The sequence below is a fragment of the Pelmatolapia mariae genome, linkage group LG6 (assembly GCF_036321145.2).
Source record: "Pelmatolapia mariae isolate MD_Pm_ZW linkage group LG6, Pm_UMD_F_2, whole genome shotgun sequence".
Classification (NCBI taxonomy): Eukaryota; Metazoa; Chordata; class Actinopteri; order Cichliformes; family Cichlidae; genus Pelmatolapia; species Pelmatolapia mariae.
The window spans coordinates 26,917,966-26,934,388 of NC_086232.1; the positions used below are offsets into that span (position 1 = coordinate 26,917,966).

Sequence of the window (16,423 nt, forward strand, 5' to 3'; positions counted from 1 at the left end):
TTTTTTTTTTTTTTTTTTTTTTTTTTTTTTTTTAATATTGGCTGGTTTTCTTTGTCAAAGTACATTTTTTAAGGCTTGTCCTCGTAGGTCAGGTAGGTCAGGTCTGTCTTGCTCCCTCCTGAAGGGCAGCGTTGGCCAGTCTCAGGTGTTCATTGAGTGAGCCCATCTCCAGCTGACCACGCCCCCTCGTGTCACTTAGCTCTACATACGCCTCCTTAAAACGCTCATAAGCGACTTCTTTCTCCTGGAATAAGGACAGACATGGTAAGCATAGTTAGGCCATTTAATTGTTATAAATTTTTATTGTGTATTATTTCTGTGTGATAAAAGAGAATAGACTGTAAAACATACCTTTGTAAGAGATTGCACTTCATTCTGTAGACAACTGATTTCTTTTTTAAGATACTGAACTTCATTTTCTTTTGCTCTGAGTAGAGTCTGTAAGACATTAAACACAACCTCTTATTCAGTAAAAGGACTAGATGTTACAATCCCTGATAATGCATTGCTTTAAATGGAGAAAATCTTGAAGGATGGCTGTTATGAGAAAAGGCAGCCCAGAAACTTTACCAGTTTGGGACACATTGTCAGTAGTGGACCTTGGATTCATCGGGTGTTTCGGCCATTATCGCTAGACACCCTCATCCAAGGAGGCCCTGGAGTGTGTCACTGGTTTATGTAAAATTGTTATTTCTCTTCTTCTTTCTTCTGTTTAGTTTTCGACAGTTTATTTTCTTCTATCTATTCAATGCAACTAAGACATAATACTTACCTCTTTAACATTTATGGAGCCTCACTTTTTCAAAGGGATAGAAAAGGTGATAGAGAGAAGTAAGACAAAAGGGACAAGATAGGAGAGAGCAGAGAGGAGAGCCGGAAGGGGGGCACTCGATCTGGCTTCCCACACCTCCCTGCCGGATCGGGCTGTACGCTCTACCTCCCCACTGCCTCCCAGAAAAGGGAAGAGGAGCAGAGGGGAGAAGAGCGAAAAAACCCGCCAAATCAAAAATGCAGAGCTGCCTGCTATGGTGACTCATTGTAAATAAGGAAGCAGCTGAAAGTAGCTTATCTTACTATATTCATCTAATTCATTTGACTATTGTCATTTTTTAAAACAGAGTTTACACAGCTCTTTAAATTTCAATGCGCTCACCAGTCACTTTACTAAGCACACCTGTTCAACTGCTTGTTAGCACAAATATCTGACGTGTCAATCAAGTGCCAGCAACTTAAGGTATGTAGACCTGGTCAAGATGATCTGCTGAATGATCTGCTGAATTTCAAACTGAGAATCAGAATGGAGAAGATAACTGATTTTTAACACTGTATAGTTGTTGGCATTTTCTGAGTATCTTTAAATAACTGTTGATCTACTGGAAGTTTCCCGCACGGCCCTCTCTAGGATTTACAGACAGTGAGTGAGTGCCATTTCTCTGGGAAAAAATGCCTTGTTGATGCTAGATTTACTATCATAGGAATCAAAGTCACCTGAAATAACCACTCATTACAACCAGGTATGTCTGAAAGGACAATATATTGAAACGTGAAGCAGAAGGGCTACAGCAGCAGATGACCACACTGTATGAATTGTAGCCTGGGCTCACTAAAACTAGACAAAAGAAAATTTGAAAAACGTTGCCTGGTCTGATGAGTTTCTGCAACATTTGGATGGAAGGGTCAGAATTTGGTGTGAACAACATGAAAACATGGATCCATCCTGCCTTGTATCAACAGTTCTTTATTATTTTGTAGAAAATAATAAAGAATCTCCATCAGAATTTTAATTATCACTTTACAGTATAATAAAAATGGAAAACATTTGACAGGCAGGAACCTGAGGAAAAGAAATGATTCAAATGCATCCTAGATGTGCTTAGATTCATGAGTCGATTGATTCACCAGAGATGCGCAGGATGACGATGTACTTTATTTCAGCCTGTAGGTGGCGATATGTACTGCAGCTGAATGCTCAACAAAAACGAGGCCAAGAAACAGGTGACAGTCGCCACAGGGGGTCATTAAACCAGGATACAAGGCAAAAGAAAAAAAATGATCCATTCGTTTTTTATGGAGTGGGTTCAAAATCCCACAGAACATAGATCAGATGCTGTTGTGAGGTTCCCAGTGATGACAGTAACGTCAACATTTGTCCTTTAATATTTCCACACAGCTATAAATAAAGTTGGTTTGAGCGGGGGCAAAGATTTTTTTCAGCTTATCTCTTTTCATATAAGAAACTGTAATCAGTACCTCTAATTCTGATGCAGCGCGCTCAGTGTTGCAAAGGGATACCACATCCGACCTCTGACCTGTGATGAAATACCGCATACGGCTGATCTCTTCTGCCAGTTTGGCCTTGAGATCCTGTAATAGAGATGTGTAGCTCAGAAATAAGAAGTATTACAATATATGTGCTTCTTTATTGTGTTTCCTCATTATGTATACTTATAAGAATAAAATAAAGAGGATGTGAAGGTCATCGTTTCACTTTCTATCACATCATGTTGTTCTGTATTCAAATTCATTTGCAAACAAAGGCTGTGCAGAAACCTGGTTCTCTCTTCTGAGCTGCTCCAGCTCCTTCTCCTTGCGTCCGAGCTCTGTCTCTCGGCTCTTACTGCTCTGTTCAGTGCGGTCCAGCTCCAGGCACTTCTGAGAGTAACGCTCTGACAGCACATCTAACTCAGAGTGCAAGATGTCCGCCTGGAGCCTGGCACGCACAAACACACGAGTTGTGAGGTTTTTGTGAGGTCTTAATTATAATACATCACAGCAGGCGTGTGGTCAAGTGTAGAACATCTTCAGCCTGCAGCGAGGAGGGCTATGGTACACTTACGCCTGCCCTCGGCATGATGAATCCACATGTGCTGCTCCTGCGAACGACTTCCTGGCCTTCTCCACTTGTCTCTCCAGCTCCTCTCTGTGAGCTGCTCTCAGTGCCTCCATAGCTTTTGATGAGAAGTTAGTTAGCTAGGTAATGCATTCAGTAAACAGCCTTAAAACAAGAACAGCAAAATTTAGGCTTGCAGGTGACAGCAGCATCAGTAGGTAGTACTGTATACAGTAAATACCATATATTCTATTTTTGCACCATTGTTTTGTTGCACTATGACTCCAAGACCAGTTCCTCTTTCGTGTACACACTTGGTTTTGTGTACACACTTGGTATTAAAAGTAAATCTGATTCTGATTCTTTTATTCAAGGGGCTCAGCCTTCATCCTGTTAGTATACATTAACACTGGAGAAAGCCTGCTATGCTCATGAAACCCCTTTTGTAATGAACTAAATTACAACCTGAGACCATAAAAGAGCTGTACCTGTTTGTGTCATGTCTCTCTGATGAACTGAGATCACCAGTCTTCACTGGTGCACTGTTTGTGTTATTCCAGGAGCCAAATATGGGAGTTAAAACATTCTTAAATCTGTACAGTGCTCTTTGTTGTGCACAGATAATGTGCACAGCTGCATTGTGGCTGGTTTCTGTGGTTATGTACCCACTGGTTGCATGGTGGCAAGTTTAAATGCATTAATCAGTTGCATGACTGCACAAAGGTCGAATATTATGTTTCTCACATGTGTGAGCTGATGATTTCTTGACTGTCATGTATCAGTCAAGAAATGTTAATTTTACTGAATTGCAAATCAATAAGTGTCTTTTTTTTTGCATGAAATACGTTTTAGTGCGGGTCCTTAAAATGTTTAAGTTTAGATGAAAGAATGAATTAATCAATTTCTTCACTTAGATGATGAATAAAGAAGTGTCATTTCAGTGCGGTCGTTTCGCACTGTCTTTCTGCTATTCTCTTAATAAAAAACGTAAAACTCGTCCTCGGTAGGTCTAAAATGGTTGAAATGATTTGTGCACAACTTTAATCTTTTCCAGGATTTAGTCTGAGCCGTAAGAGGGAATTCGTAGAAAACACCCTCACTGGATTAACTGGCTAAGACAGTGCATGGATAGTTGCACACTGCCTTACGGTCATAAATTAATGGTCCTTCATACCAAAAGCAAGATCTTTCATAAGATTAACTTTCAAAGTAAATTGGAGTCTAGTATCTACTCTACTATTGTGATGTTTAGGACTGAAGGAATTAAATCTTGATAACTGATATGACTGTGTAACATGCATGTAAGGGACCAAGGGCTAAGATTCATAATTATTTTTTTTAGTTAAAATAAATACCGCACCCTGCAGAGAGCAAAAAGCAAATCCTCATGTTTAGCTGAAGCTGCTGTTGCTGTTGATTCTCTGTGACTCACCTTTAGCAGCTGCTTGGCTCTCCTCCTGTAGCATCCTGTCTTTTTCCTCTTCCAGCTTTTTTATCTCCTTGGCATGCTTCTCCTGCAGCTCCTGCAGTGCTTTCCTGTGTGCTATTTCCATGGCCTCCAGTCTGGCCCTACAAGGTGCCCCAGTGCCACAGGGACTCTCCACCTCTATACCCATGGCCGCACGCTCCCTCTTAATGCTCTCTACCTGCTTTCGAAGAAAAACAGCCTGGGAGATTGTTTTATAGAAAATGTGTAGGGGTAGAGAGGGAGGAGGGGAAAAAAAGACTGAAATGCCAATCCCTGTTGGATAATAGTATAATTTTCTTGCCCTGACTCTGAGCATTGCTTTTTTTTTAATTGAAAGTTCTCTCCTACCTCTTTTTGCAGTGCTTCAGCTGTATTCATTGTGATCTGGGCGCCATTTATGGATGGAGGAGCCTCCTTCGTGTTTGATGTATCGGTTTGTGACCGGGTGACAGACTGGTTGACCTCTTGAGTTGGTGAGTGATCTCTCTGGGGAGTAAGTAGAGATGCAGATGCCTGTGCGGTGCTTGACTGATAAGCCTGGGTGCCTATGAGAGACTGTGCGCTCATGTCCTGAAATGACATTGTCTCAAATTCTGCCCACTTCCTGTTAACTTGAGAGTCCATAGTTTCAATAACAGGCACAGGCACACTCCCCTTTTTCAGCTCCATGGACTCCCACCTGCTGCCCATCTCATTGATGGGGAGCCCCTCCTCAAACCACTTGTTCCTCTCCTCCAGTCGTTTCGCCTGCTCACGGTCCCAGCCCTCCCCTTCCTCTCTCTGACTGGCTGGCGATAAGTCCGCACCCAGATCTCTGTCTGCTGCTTGGTGGTGGATTTCGGTCTGGTAGGAGTTTGCAGCTGTAGTGGTGGAGGTGCAAGTGGCAGGTTCATAGCCCGAATCCTTGCAGGTGAACTGAGCAGGGGGTTGGCATGGTGACGGTCTCCGGGAGAGGGGGTTCTCTTTCTCGCTGCCGATGTCTGATTGGCTGAGGTCCGAATGAGGGAAATACAGGAGAGTAGAGTTACACATTCAAAGAAAGATAAGAGAGACAAGGTCCGCTGCAGGCAGACCACCCAATCATAGCCATGCTCCACAGAAATGTTCAGATCTTGTTTTTGGAGACTGAAGATTTTAGCACTATGATAAACATCAAGTATTCACCATGTAGGGTGTTTCTGTTCTGTCTGCCACTAATTAAGATTAAGAGAGACCAGTAATTGTAATTTAATTTAAGATCCTTTATTTTAACTTGATTCCAGCTTTTTATACTGCTTTGGTAATGAAATGCACAAAGTCTATGAAGGGCGCAGGTACAGGGCTAGTTAATTCTATGAAAAAAAATAATATAAAACTATAAAAATAAGAAAGTAGAAAGAATTTTTGCAATGATGCCTCACAGCAAGAAGGGTTTCTTTTGGCTGGCTGGGCCTTTTGTAAGGAATTTTCATGTTCTTCCTGTGCCCGTGTGGGTAATCCAGCTTCCTCCCACAATCCAGAGACACACATTAAGTTAACTGGTGATTCTAAATTGGCTGTACGTGTGAGTGTGAGCATGAATAGTTGTCTGCCTCTCTGTGTTAGCCCTGCGACAAACTACCTGTCCAGACTGTAACCTGCCTCTCCAACTGGAATCGGCTCGCACCCCACCTCGACCCAGAACCGCCTTTATTTGGCAGTTTCAGTGAAGAGAGACAAACCAGGGAAATGACGTACAACAAACAATCCAGCCAGACTGTTTTACACGCATCAGGTTCTAAGTTAAATGAAATGACTAAATAGTGTATGTATGTAATAAATAGTGTATATGGTTCTTGAAATGAACTCCAGTTCCAGCAGCTACAACAGTCACAGTCTGCTGCATTAAGCCTAATGCATTAATAATAGTAATAAAAAAATGTAATATGTAATAGCAAAACACACTGATCACATATTCTATGTGCACTAAGAATTTGGGCACATTTTGCAGATATTATTTATTTTCTGAATATTATTACAATATGTTTACACTTTCATGTGTTCCTTAAGTCCTAAGTAAAGGATCTGAACACTTCCTGTCTCACTGTCTCCCACCATAGTGCCAGACTCACTGTGTGTTGTTCTGGATCGCCTGCTTCAGTAACTTCAACCAATTTTTCCGAATTCTGGATGTCACAGCAGAGAGAGTGAACACTGCTCCTTTTGTCTGGGGCAGATCAAAAGACACAACCGCACGCACGCACACACACACACACACACACACACACACACACACACACACACACACACACACACACACACACACACACACACACACACACGCGTGCGCGCGTTAAACAGGAAGCAGCCAAACATCTATTTGTCTGGCTGTGAAACTGGGAGTTGGGGGGGTGGAGGTGTGATTAATTGACAGTGTTTTCGTCTACTGAGCAACACCATTAACAATTCAAATTGAATTCAATTTTATTTATATAGAAAAAGCAAAAGTGCTGTAAATACATACTTGTATTTGGAGTCCGTAGTTCTTGTCCACATCACAATCTGACACATTCACGCAGGACGTCAGGTCGATCTCTCCATCCAGGTCATCTGACTGCAGCACGACAAGAGCAGCATAACTTTAGCTGAGTCAAATAAGGTCACAGTTCTCCCCCAAACCATTCATTTTTCAGGAAACTGATCTACTGGTATCAAAAAACAAACTTCATAAAGTCTTCCTGAATGTGCAAAAACAGCACACCAGAAACTGCTTTAGTGTCACACATTATGTCATACCTCCTCAGCCTCTGAGTCTCTGTAGTATCTCAGCGAGGTGTCACCGAGAACAAACCAGTGTTTCCTCCACTGCGGAAAGAACAGTAAATATGGACAATGATGAACTAACTGGTGCCATGAACATCAAACCCATTCATTGGCATTCATTTCTACAGTATGTAGACTCTTTTCAAGATGTTTCACGATGATGAGTCACGTTGGTGGTGTTTTGAGCCTGTCTGGCAGGTTTTATGAGGATGTGGTTACAGCTAGAATTAGCATCTTAGTTAAATATAATAAGATTTCCAAAAGAATACCTTTACCTTGCCATGTTCATCCAGTCTGGACATCCACCCCTTTGAGAAACAACATCTGCAATTAAAGGGATACGAGCAAACAGAATGAAAGAGCTCTTTTTGTGGTTTATCTCTCACACTTCATTGTGAAACTAGAGGAAGCGGAAACTGTCGGAAACAGACGACTGCACTCTTGAGAGACGCATGCGGCGAGGTGCAGATAGAGAAAAATATAACTGAACAGGAAAATTCAAAGAGGAAGATGTGTAGTTTCTGTGAACCATCAAACTGTCAGAGGGAGAAAGGAAGGGAAAGGGGAACCAACGGTACATTATTAGAACGATAGTACCAACTGAAAAATACTCACCATGTATGACGAATGTGATCCGTTGTTATCGTAATATGAAGAGGAGGAGAAATAGAGGAATTAGGTTGGAAGAAGTGCCCGATGTGATATGTAAAGAGGATGTCATAAAAGTTTCACACATACAGAGGTGCCTATATATGGAAATGCTGTGTGAACTACTACAAAGAAGTTTTCAACAGTGAAACAGAAACATTTTTGAACGTTTCATTTCGTGGTCATCCATCAGTGTACAGTGACTCAGCTGCTTTAGTCATGACAGCACAACACTGCAAATACAGGAAACAGTTAACTGAAACCGTCCTGGAACCTATTAATAAAGATGATAAATCGAATGAACATGCTGCCCTAAAACACAGAGTGCTAGGTAATGACTTCTGCCTGCGAGTGTGTGTCTCTGCGAGAGGCTGAAATATATGAATGACCTATTTTCCTCCAAATGCTCGTGTGATATATACAGACGCAGGAAGTCATGAGACAGTGCTCACCTGTGTCTGCAGGCGTTCAGGAGGAGCCGGTCGCTCATTCACCTTGGAGGATCTGTGTTTTCCACTCTGGCTATCTGAGGTCTTTGATGGATTAAACAGACAGGACTTTCTTACCTTTTTCAACACGGCTGTTTGTGATAAACATGCCTGCAGTGACTGCATCTTACCTGTGTATGAAGAGATGCTGCTGATCGTCTCCGAGACGATCGTCCGTTCTCAGAGTCTCGACATTTCTCCCGTCTGTCTCTCCCTCTCTCTCTGCCTCTCCCCCTCTCGTCTGACTCCAGCCTTGAACTGTAGAACTGGCTCGATCTGTCTATTTCATCTTGATACCTTATAGTTAATGTGTAGAGGAAATGAAAAGAGGAAATACATTTTTAAAGTGAACTTTTGCAGACCTCTGCAAAAGGTTCAAGAGCATGTTTATTTTCTCAGGCCATAAATTAATGCTGTCAGTTACCACATCAGATAAATACATATCTTCAAAGAGTTTTCTGCCCACTAATTTTCCAACTAGTGAAGGAGTGACGCACAGATCACAGCGGATTGTAGTGCACAAGTCCAGACTTTAAACACTAAGTGAAGCAACTGAGCCAAAGTATTGCATTAACTGTTTATGAATTACAGCCATTTTTATACAATTTTCAGAGAGTCCAATGGAATGAGGTCACTAGTGTTTACTGGTGATGTGACTGCTCATAGAAGTAGCGGGAAGAATTGAGCATTTACAGGGCTATACTCTGTGGTCAGGTTCCGCCAAATGCTGAAAAATTGATTGGACAACTCTTCACGGTGCAAATGGATAATGACCCAAAACATACTGCACAAACATCTCAGTTTCTCAAGGCAAAGATTCAATGGCCAAGTGAGTCAGCTGATCTCAGCCTAACAGAGCATGCCTTTTAAAAATTTTTTTTTAACTGAAGCCAAAACTGAAGGCAGAGAAAGCAAATAACAGCCAGCAGGTGGCTGCCCTGAAGACCTACCAGAGCATCTCAGAGGAGATAATTCAGGCAGTCACTGACTACAAAAGACTTTTATCCAGTAGTTCCTTTTGGTAGCAGTTAAGTAGTGCAAGGCAATATGAAGTGCTGTTAATGTTGATTTTGGTGCCTGCAACATTACAACTGAAGATTTATAAGGTTTAAAGTGTGGTAAGAAAACTTCAACTACAACTGCTAAAGCCTATTTTGGCTACCGTGTGCATTTCAGAACCTCTGTCAGTCTTGAATGAGCTGAATATTTCTGTGTCCAACCACATTTTGGTTGGCATTTAGGTAAGGCCCAGTTAGGTGTTTAAACAGATGCAAGTGCTCAAGACCAGCAGTGAGACAATGCCACATCACCAACCTGTATGTCCTGAGTCTCTGGTCCCTGCATGGACTGGGACTCTGGTTCCTCAACCTCAGCCCTGGAAACTCTTCTTCCGACTCCACTTGGATCTTGGGAATATCAGCCAGCACTATGTAATCATCTATGGTCATCCCCACCTTAGATTTAGAAAAGATTTAGCATGTTAGCATGTGGCAAGACTGATTTTTATATTGTGTTTGTTAAACAAATAGATAATTCTAAAAGCTGAAGCAAGTGCAGGAGTGCCTTAAACCTGCATTCATTTCATTTATATGGCATAATGGAATATTTACTTTACCACTTTAAACACTTCCTAATGAGTTTATTGTGTCAGTTGCTAGTTTGGGATCAGAGTGAATTAAAGATTAAGTCTTTTTTCTTAAGTTTAGTCATTCTAAGTGCCAGAAAGGAGCATTATTCACAGTGTGTTCATTGGCTAACAACTCAAGGTTGACAATCAGCCAAATTCCTGCTCACACGACTTATTTACCTCCTCAGCATCTACTGCAGCCTTTTTGGGTTCAGAGATCAGCAGGGTGTCCATGCCTCGTCTAATGGCACTCCTGCTTCGGTCTCCTATGACTTTGTTTTTTCCTTCATCGGCTTCATCTGTTCCTGTAATTGTAGCTTGTGACAGTGATCCACCAAAGACTTGAGAGCCTGTGCCCCGCCTCGATGATGAGGATCCAGGTGAGGCCGGGATGCTGAGTAAAGAGTGTGCAGACCCCTGCCATGAGTTTTGTGGACTCAGCCTGCTGTCTCTGGAGCAGGGTTCTCTTTGTGGGGAGTGGCTGGTGCCGTAGCCGTTCCTGGATGGTGAAACGTCACGACTGTTCCGAGTTCGAGTGTTGGTCGAGCTGTTGACAGCTGTTCTGATTCGTGGGGATGGTTGGGATAGCTCATATGAATTTTGCTGAAGAGCCGACGAGCCACGACGGGAGATAGACTCGAGATTTCTGTACAGCTTCTCAGAGTCTAAACTGTGCCTGTTCGAAGCTTGTGATGGACTCCCTGACTCTCGACTATATCCCTTTTTAGCATCATATTCACCATTCTGTGAGAGCAAAGAGCCTGCACACCTGTGAGATGGTGTGGCCCTGGAGGGAGACACGGTGCGAGAGGCAGTGGACAACTTCCTGCAGGATGGACTGGACCAGCCTGATGTATGGCAAGAAGGACCATATGATGGAAGCTGTGGAGAGCTGTGAGATGAAGTATGAGACCGAGTCTGACTCCTACAGAGGGAGCTTCCTCTCTGAGCTCCCACAGGCGATTCGGTGAGCTTGTAGCGTTCTGGACTCATAGAGCTGTGACGTGTCGGAGAATTTCTCTGTGAATCTCCTTGTCTAAAGTTTGAGTGGTATGTGTATCTCTGCGGGGATTCACTTCTCCAAGTTTCCTGCATATATGTCTCATGATTTCTTCGCTGGGAGGGCACTCCCAGGTTGACGTTCCTGTAAGGGACACAGGCCTTGGGCTCGGGAACATAGTTGCTTGGAAGGGGATGCCCCCGCTCGTAGTAACGAAACTGACGTTTTTTGGCCTCCTCAATCTGCTGCTCACCATCACCTCTTCTGTCGGGAGAGAAGTAACCACTCTCTTGTCCCCTATCTCCCCAGGACTCTGAAAATCAAACAAATCTGTGATCATTGCCTTAATAATGTACATAGCTTATCAGAGAGGATTATCTTTCTGTAAAATGCTCATGATGGAGTTTAGTTCTAACTGGGATGCATGCCTGTGACTGACCTGATGCCTGGCGGGACCTGTTTCTCCCTCTCCTCTCATCCATCCAGGAGCTTTCAGTGCCTTGTGGGGGAGAGGAGTCCAACCGTGTCATTGCTCTTTGAGCCACACAGTGCCGCTCCAACCTGGGGGGTTGGCCCCTCTCTGAAGAATCCAACTGATTTGGAGAGCTGGGAGAGGTAGTAGACAATCAGTCGATGGGCGATAAATTGTTATTTGAATGCATCTAAAGTGTTTGCTCAAGTTAGTGAAGAAATGCTTCAAGAACGTCTCTACACATCTGCTGTGCTGTCAGTCTAAGATTTCCATCAGCTTTGTCTTTCATTAAACCCTTGGCATTAAACAAAGAAGGAAAATAATGTTAATCTTCTTTTTCCATACAGGAACTTTCAGAGGAACTCAGAACTTAATTATGCTCAGCAGAGGAAACCATCAAAACAGCCCCTGCTCACATGGTATTTAATTTTACGTACAAGAATTTTGGGGATCGGGCTTGCAGGGTTGAAGGATTAAGACTGATCACGTATTCATTTTATGGATTAGAACCATCTGTAGGTTATATAACAGCATTGATTTTTTTCATACGTCAATTAAGTTACAGATTAATTTCATTATTAGCTTAATCAACTTAATTATTGGCATTATTAATGTATTAGTTAGGTGTTATCATGTACTTAATTCATCATTTATATATCATTACTCCTTCTTAGTATGCCATTTATAAAAGCAGATGTATTCTTAAGACCATTTTCAAGTTTCAACAGACTTTTCAAATAAATATAAAATGCTAGAGGAGTGTGTAGAGACTCACCGGTGCTGCTGCAGCTGTGATAAGAGGAAAAGACTCAGTGTACCGAATATAGAGCCTGAGTTATAGTCAGAGACTCTCTGAGATCACTACACTGTGAGAGAACAGTGCATATTCAGTGATTTGAACAGAAGCCCTGAGTGCTACAGTAGTTATTATGGAAATATGATGAGAGCAGATTTATGTCCACACAGATGAAGTGTATAAAACACTGATGTAATTATTACATTTTATGTTGATAATTATGCACCCCTTTCTATGCTGAATTTCCAGATAGGGAAGCTCACTGTGTCTGCACTATCAATAAGCAGATCAGTTATCATTATTGTGGCACCACAACATCCAGCACCATCAGCAGTCAATCAGGTCCTCTTCCTCCTGAAAGCCCCACTTAGTCTAAACCTTTTCCTCAAATGCTGAGAGCTCACCAAAGCAAGAACATTTAAAATATCAAGAACTATAAATTGCGTGTTTTTTTCAAACTATCAGCACTTTAGACTCTGGAAGCTAGGGATCAAGTGAGGTTTGTGGTTTGCTGCCAGTGGTACTGGCAAGTTGTACAAAAATGGTGAATACAAAAACAGGAGGACCAAATTCTTCCTCCAAATTCCTCAACTTCGTCTCACATCGACGTCTTGAGGCTTGATCCTGGGATGCAATTGGGTGTTCCAACACGACAATGACCCCAAACACACATCAAAACGGGTTAGGAATGGATAAAGGACGCTTAACATTAAGCTTTTTGAATGGTCGTCTCAAAGCCCCGACATCAACCCTATTTAAAATTGAGGACTGAAGCCACAGTTGTGTAAGGAAAACCACAAATTTAAATGATCTCTACCAATACTGCCATAAAAAGTGATCAAATATGTATCCAGAATTGTGCCAGAAACGACCAAAACAGTTTGGTTGAGGTGCAACTTTCTAAGGGACATTTAACCAAATATTAATGAGGGTATACTTTTGACCCTGTGTGGATTTAAGAAAATCCAAAATAAATTAAAACTTGTGCACCCAGCTCTTGTTTTTAAAAATCTATACAGTGGACATTACAGTTCACATTATTAAAACCCCAGAATTACCATGACATTCACACCCATGATAAGTGTATGTAAATTTATTATCACAACTCCATGATTGAGCTAATGGATGTTATTGAGCTGGCCAGTCAGTGATATAGTACAGGCAGGTTCTTGGTAAAAAAGTAGTTTCTTAAAAACGGGACACTGGATACACTCACCTGGATTGTATGTCAGTATCACAGATATTAAGTTCCCACTCAGGACTCAGACTGTGCTCTAGACTCCACTCGTAGGTCCAGCCGCCTCTGACATCATCACTACTGGCACTTGTGGTCACCTCAGACAGGGCACGTGTGTCGTCATCATCATCATCTGTATCCTGGTTTGTGGGGAGCAGAAACATAAATTAAGCATTTGGATTAATAGTGCCAATTAGATATTTAAAAAAAGAAAAATGCTGTCAATCACAATGTTTTGTCTCTATTTTTGAAAATTATTTAAACTCAAAGTAAAAGTGTCGAAACAATGTCTGCTTTTTTAAAAACAGTTCAGTAATAACATGTTTAGCAGTCCTAACTGGGATAATTCAACCGATTTAAAACCAAAAAAATGACAGAATTCAACAAATTTATGGGAACCAAAATTGTCAGTTTGGCATAGCGACTGCAGCCTTGTCTAATTTGACTTATTCTGCAAATCTTAAAAAATATTTAACCTCCTAAAAGTGCAGGTTTCTCAGTTATTTGGATTTACAATAAACCAGCCAATGCTTATATCTAATTATGACCCACTAAAAGCTTCATACAGCAACTATGTGATGGCATGTTTCTACTCACTTTAAAAATCAAACAAGTCACAGCAAAACAAACTGAATTTTTATACAAAAGTAAAAACCAAACTAACTTCCTGAGTCTGAGCATTAACACAAATTCCACTTACTGTCACTGATCACTGACCTTCAGGCAAATCTGCCGTCAAAGCTGTGTAGCTGTGTGTAGCCACTTCTGTCTTTGCTTCTCCAGTCGTTCCAGCTAAGCCAACACATCTAGCCTGCACAGGACGTAACTCAAGCTAGTCTCTGGTCATGCTCATCATTATTTCATTGCTCCAGTGCTTTTGCATCACCAGAACTGCCCACTTACTGTCTTTCTTATCATTATCTTGATCTCTCCTTCAGGTCAGCTTCTCATTAACACAAAACTTTTTTTCCCCCTCATTTTAGCTACTGAATCTCTTCCTGGATGCAGGACTAAATAAAATGCATCTGTTTTTCTCTGTTTTCACTTGAAAATAAAATCTACATTAGAGTCATGATGTTGACTAACATAAGTTTCACAATGACATCGCACTGAATAATAAGTTAAGTGGGCCGGTGTTGCACGAGGATATGTGCCTGCATGTGTAATATGGGCGTATCAGATTACAACCTATTCCCTAAGGATGGTAATGAGCTTTCATTAATTAATGATACAGAATCAAATGCCACCATCCTTCTCCCACCTCCACAATTTTATCACTTGATAATTGTATTATAGGCTGACATCATTCTTGTAAATTGTCATTTTATTTGATTTTAAATGTCCATAAAAATGTCGTATAAGCAAAGAATCTGAGCATCTGGGTAGTTTTGCAGCCAACCTGAACCTTTGGTACACAAATATATAGAACTGTGCAATGTTGACCCTTTTTTGCACCCATCTTATTAATTATAAATATGGGCTGGTTACCTAGGAAACAAACCAAAATTATGTTGCGCTTATGAATTGTTTTTGAGCTGTTGAACTGAATAAATCACAAAAGAATGGATCTACAATTTTCATCACCTCAATGAGGGCTTCCAGTCAGAGACCACGAGAGTATGGCGGTATATCTGTGCTAATCAGAAAGTTCTTCTTTACATCCGCGTTAATCCAAACTTGACCTTTTACCTTTTGGATATAAGAATTCATAGCTTCATCATTTTCAGGTTTGTGGATAAATTGTTCAAAGTTTTATCAAAATTCTTTCTTTGGCTGCTTCACCATAACACACGATCTGCCTCCAACCTTTGCCTCTGCTTAGCACAGAGATCCTGACCATCTGTTCAAGTCAAAGCAATTTCAATTCTATTCAATTTTTTATATGGTGCCAAATCAAATTAAATTAAAGACTCTAGAAAAACACAGAGAAAACCCCAACAATCAAACGACCCCCTTTGAGCAAGTACTTGGCAACAGTGGAAAAGAAAAACTCCCTTTTAACAAGAAGAAACCTCTGGCAATATATGTATGCATCCTTAATGAAGCAGAGGATTACCAGACAGATATTAGCTAAAGTAAGACATACAAGTTTTAGGTCACTGTAATAAAGGCTATTCTTTGAGACCATAAAAACCTTTAGTTTCCATTCTTTAGTACCTTTAGCAACACAAACATGACCCTTGCTCCACATTTGGTTTTTTGGGCTTTGGTCAAAAAGACCTGGGAAATGCTCAAATTCCTCTTCTAGGTTTAAAAACTTGTAAGTGGCCTTGTGATCAGTTATATGATCAGCTGAACGATGCTTTATCTTTCATTTAAAGACTTTGTACAGACCCAGGTGGCTACACAGAAAGCACAGCAGCTGATGTAGCTACATACCAGCTCCTGCAGAGTATCCTGTTGTGCAGCATCTGCTGCAGGAGCGCTGCTGACGTGCATGTGATCTGGCCGCAGGCAGGAGCTACAGCGGGAGAGGTCAAAGGTGTTGGGCTGGAACTGGCAACAGTAATAGTCTTCAGCAGGGGGCGACATGGTCCTGTCCTGTCCTCCGAAGCTTAGGGTGCACATTTCCAGACACATTACTGCTCTAACTCCATTTGATTGACTGGCTTCATTGGACCTCGAGTGCTGTTATTTCCCAGGAGGCTCTTGGTGGGATCTTGGTGGGATCTTGGTGGGAGTTCATTAGCATAAATACAATCAAAACAATTGAATACTTATTATACTAATTAAGCAGACTTTAGGAGATTAAAGGTTAATTCTCTAGCTTTTTATATCTGAATTGCTTATAAGCTGAAGCATGATTCTTAAAAAACAACTGCTCTGTTGCTATAAATTGATCTCATTGAGTCATAGCACTTACAGTGGTATGTATGTAATGCTGAACTAAAGTGAAATACACACCACTACTGCTTGGATACCTTTAAACCTGCTCACCTGCTTGTAAAGGAAACCCCCTAGTATATATTAATGGCATACAAATCTCTAATGGAAAATAAGAAAATTGTTTACCTTGGTGACGTAATCCAATGGTTTACAGAGGTTATATCCAAAAAAGCATCCTCCAGCAAAACCT

The 16,423-nt window shown here is 41.4% G+C and overlaps 1 protein-coding gene across 1 annotated transcript; it reads right to left on the reverse strand.

Annotated features, from left to right (window-relative positions):
- Positions 1-27: 27 nt before the first annotated feature.
- LOC134629730 (TRIO and F-actin-binding protein-like) lies at positions 28-15,879 on the reverse strand. Its single transcript, XM_063477253.1, has 18 exons — positions 15,727-15,879; positions 13,327-13,487; positions 11,282-11,448; positions 10,023-11,155; positions 9,530-9,669; positions 8,347-8,512; positions 8,180-8,260; positions 7,355-7,387; positions 7,053-7,121; positions 6,781-6,870; positions 6,389-6,483; positions 4,647-5,286; positions 4,263-4,497; positions 2,837-2,948; positions 2,551-2,710; positions 2,251-2,364; positions 352-438; positions 28-244 (listed from the first exon to the last, which is right to left on the reverse strand). The coding sequence occupies exons 1-18, from the start codon at positions 15,877-15,879 to the stop codon at positions 98-100; spliced, it is 3,783 nt and encodes a 1,260-aa protein (XP_063333323.1). The 3' UTR covers positions 28-97.
- Between the last annotated feature and the right edge of the window lie 544 nt (positions 15,880-16,423).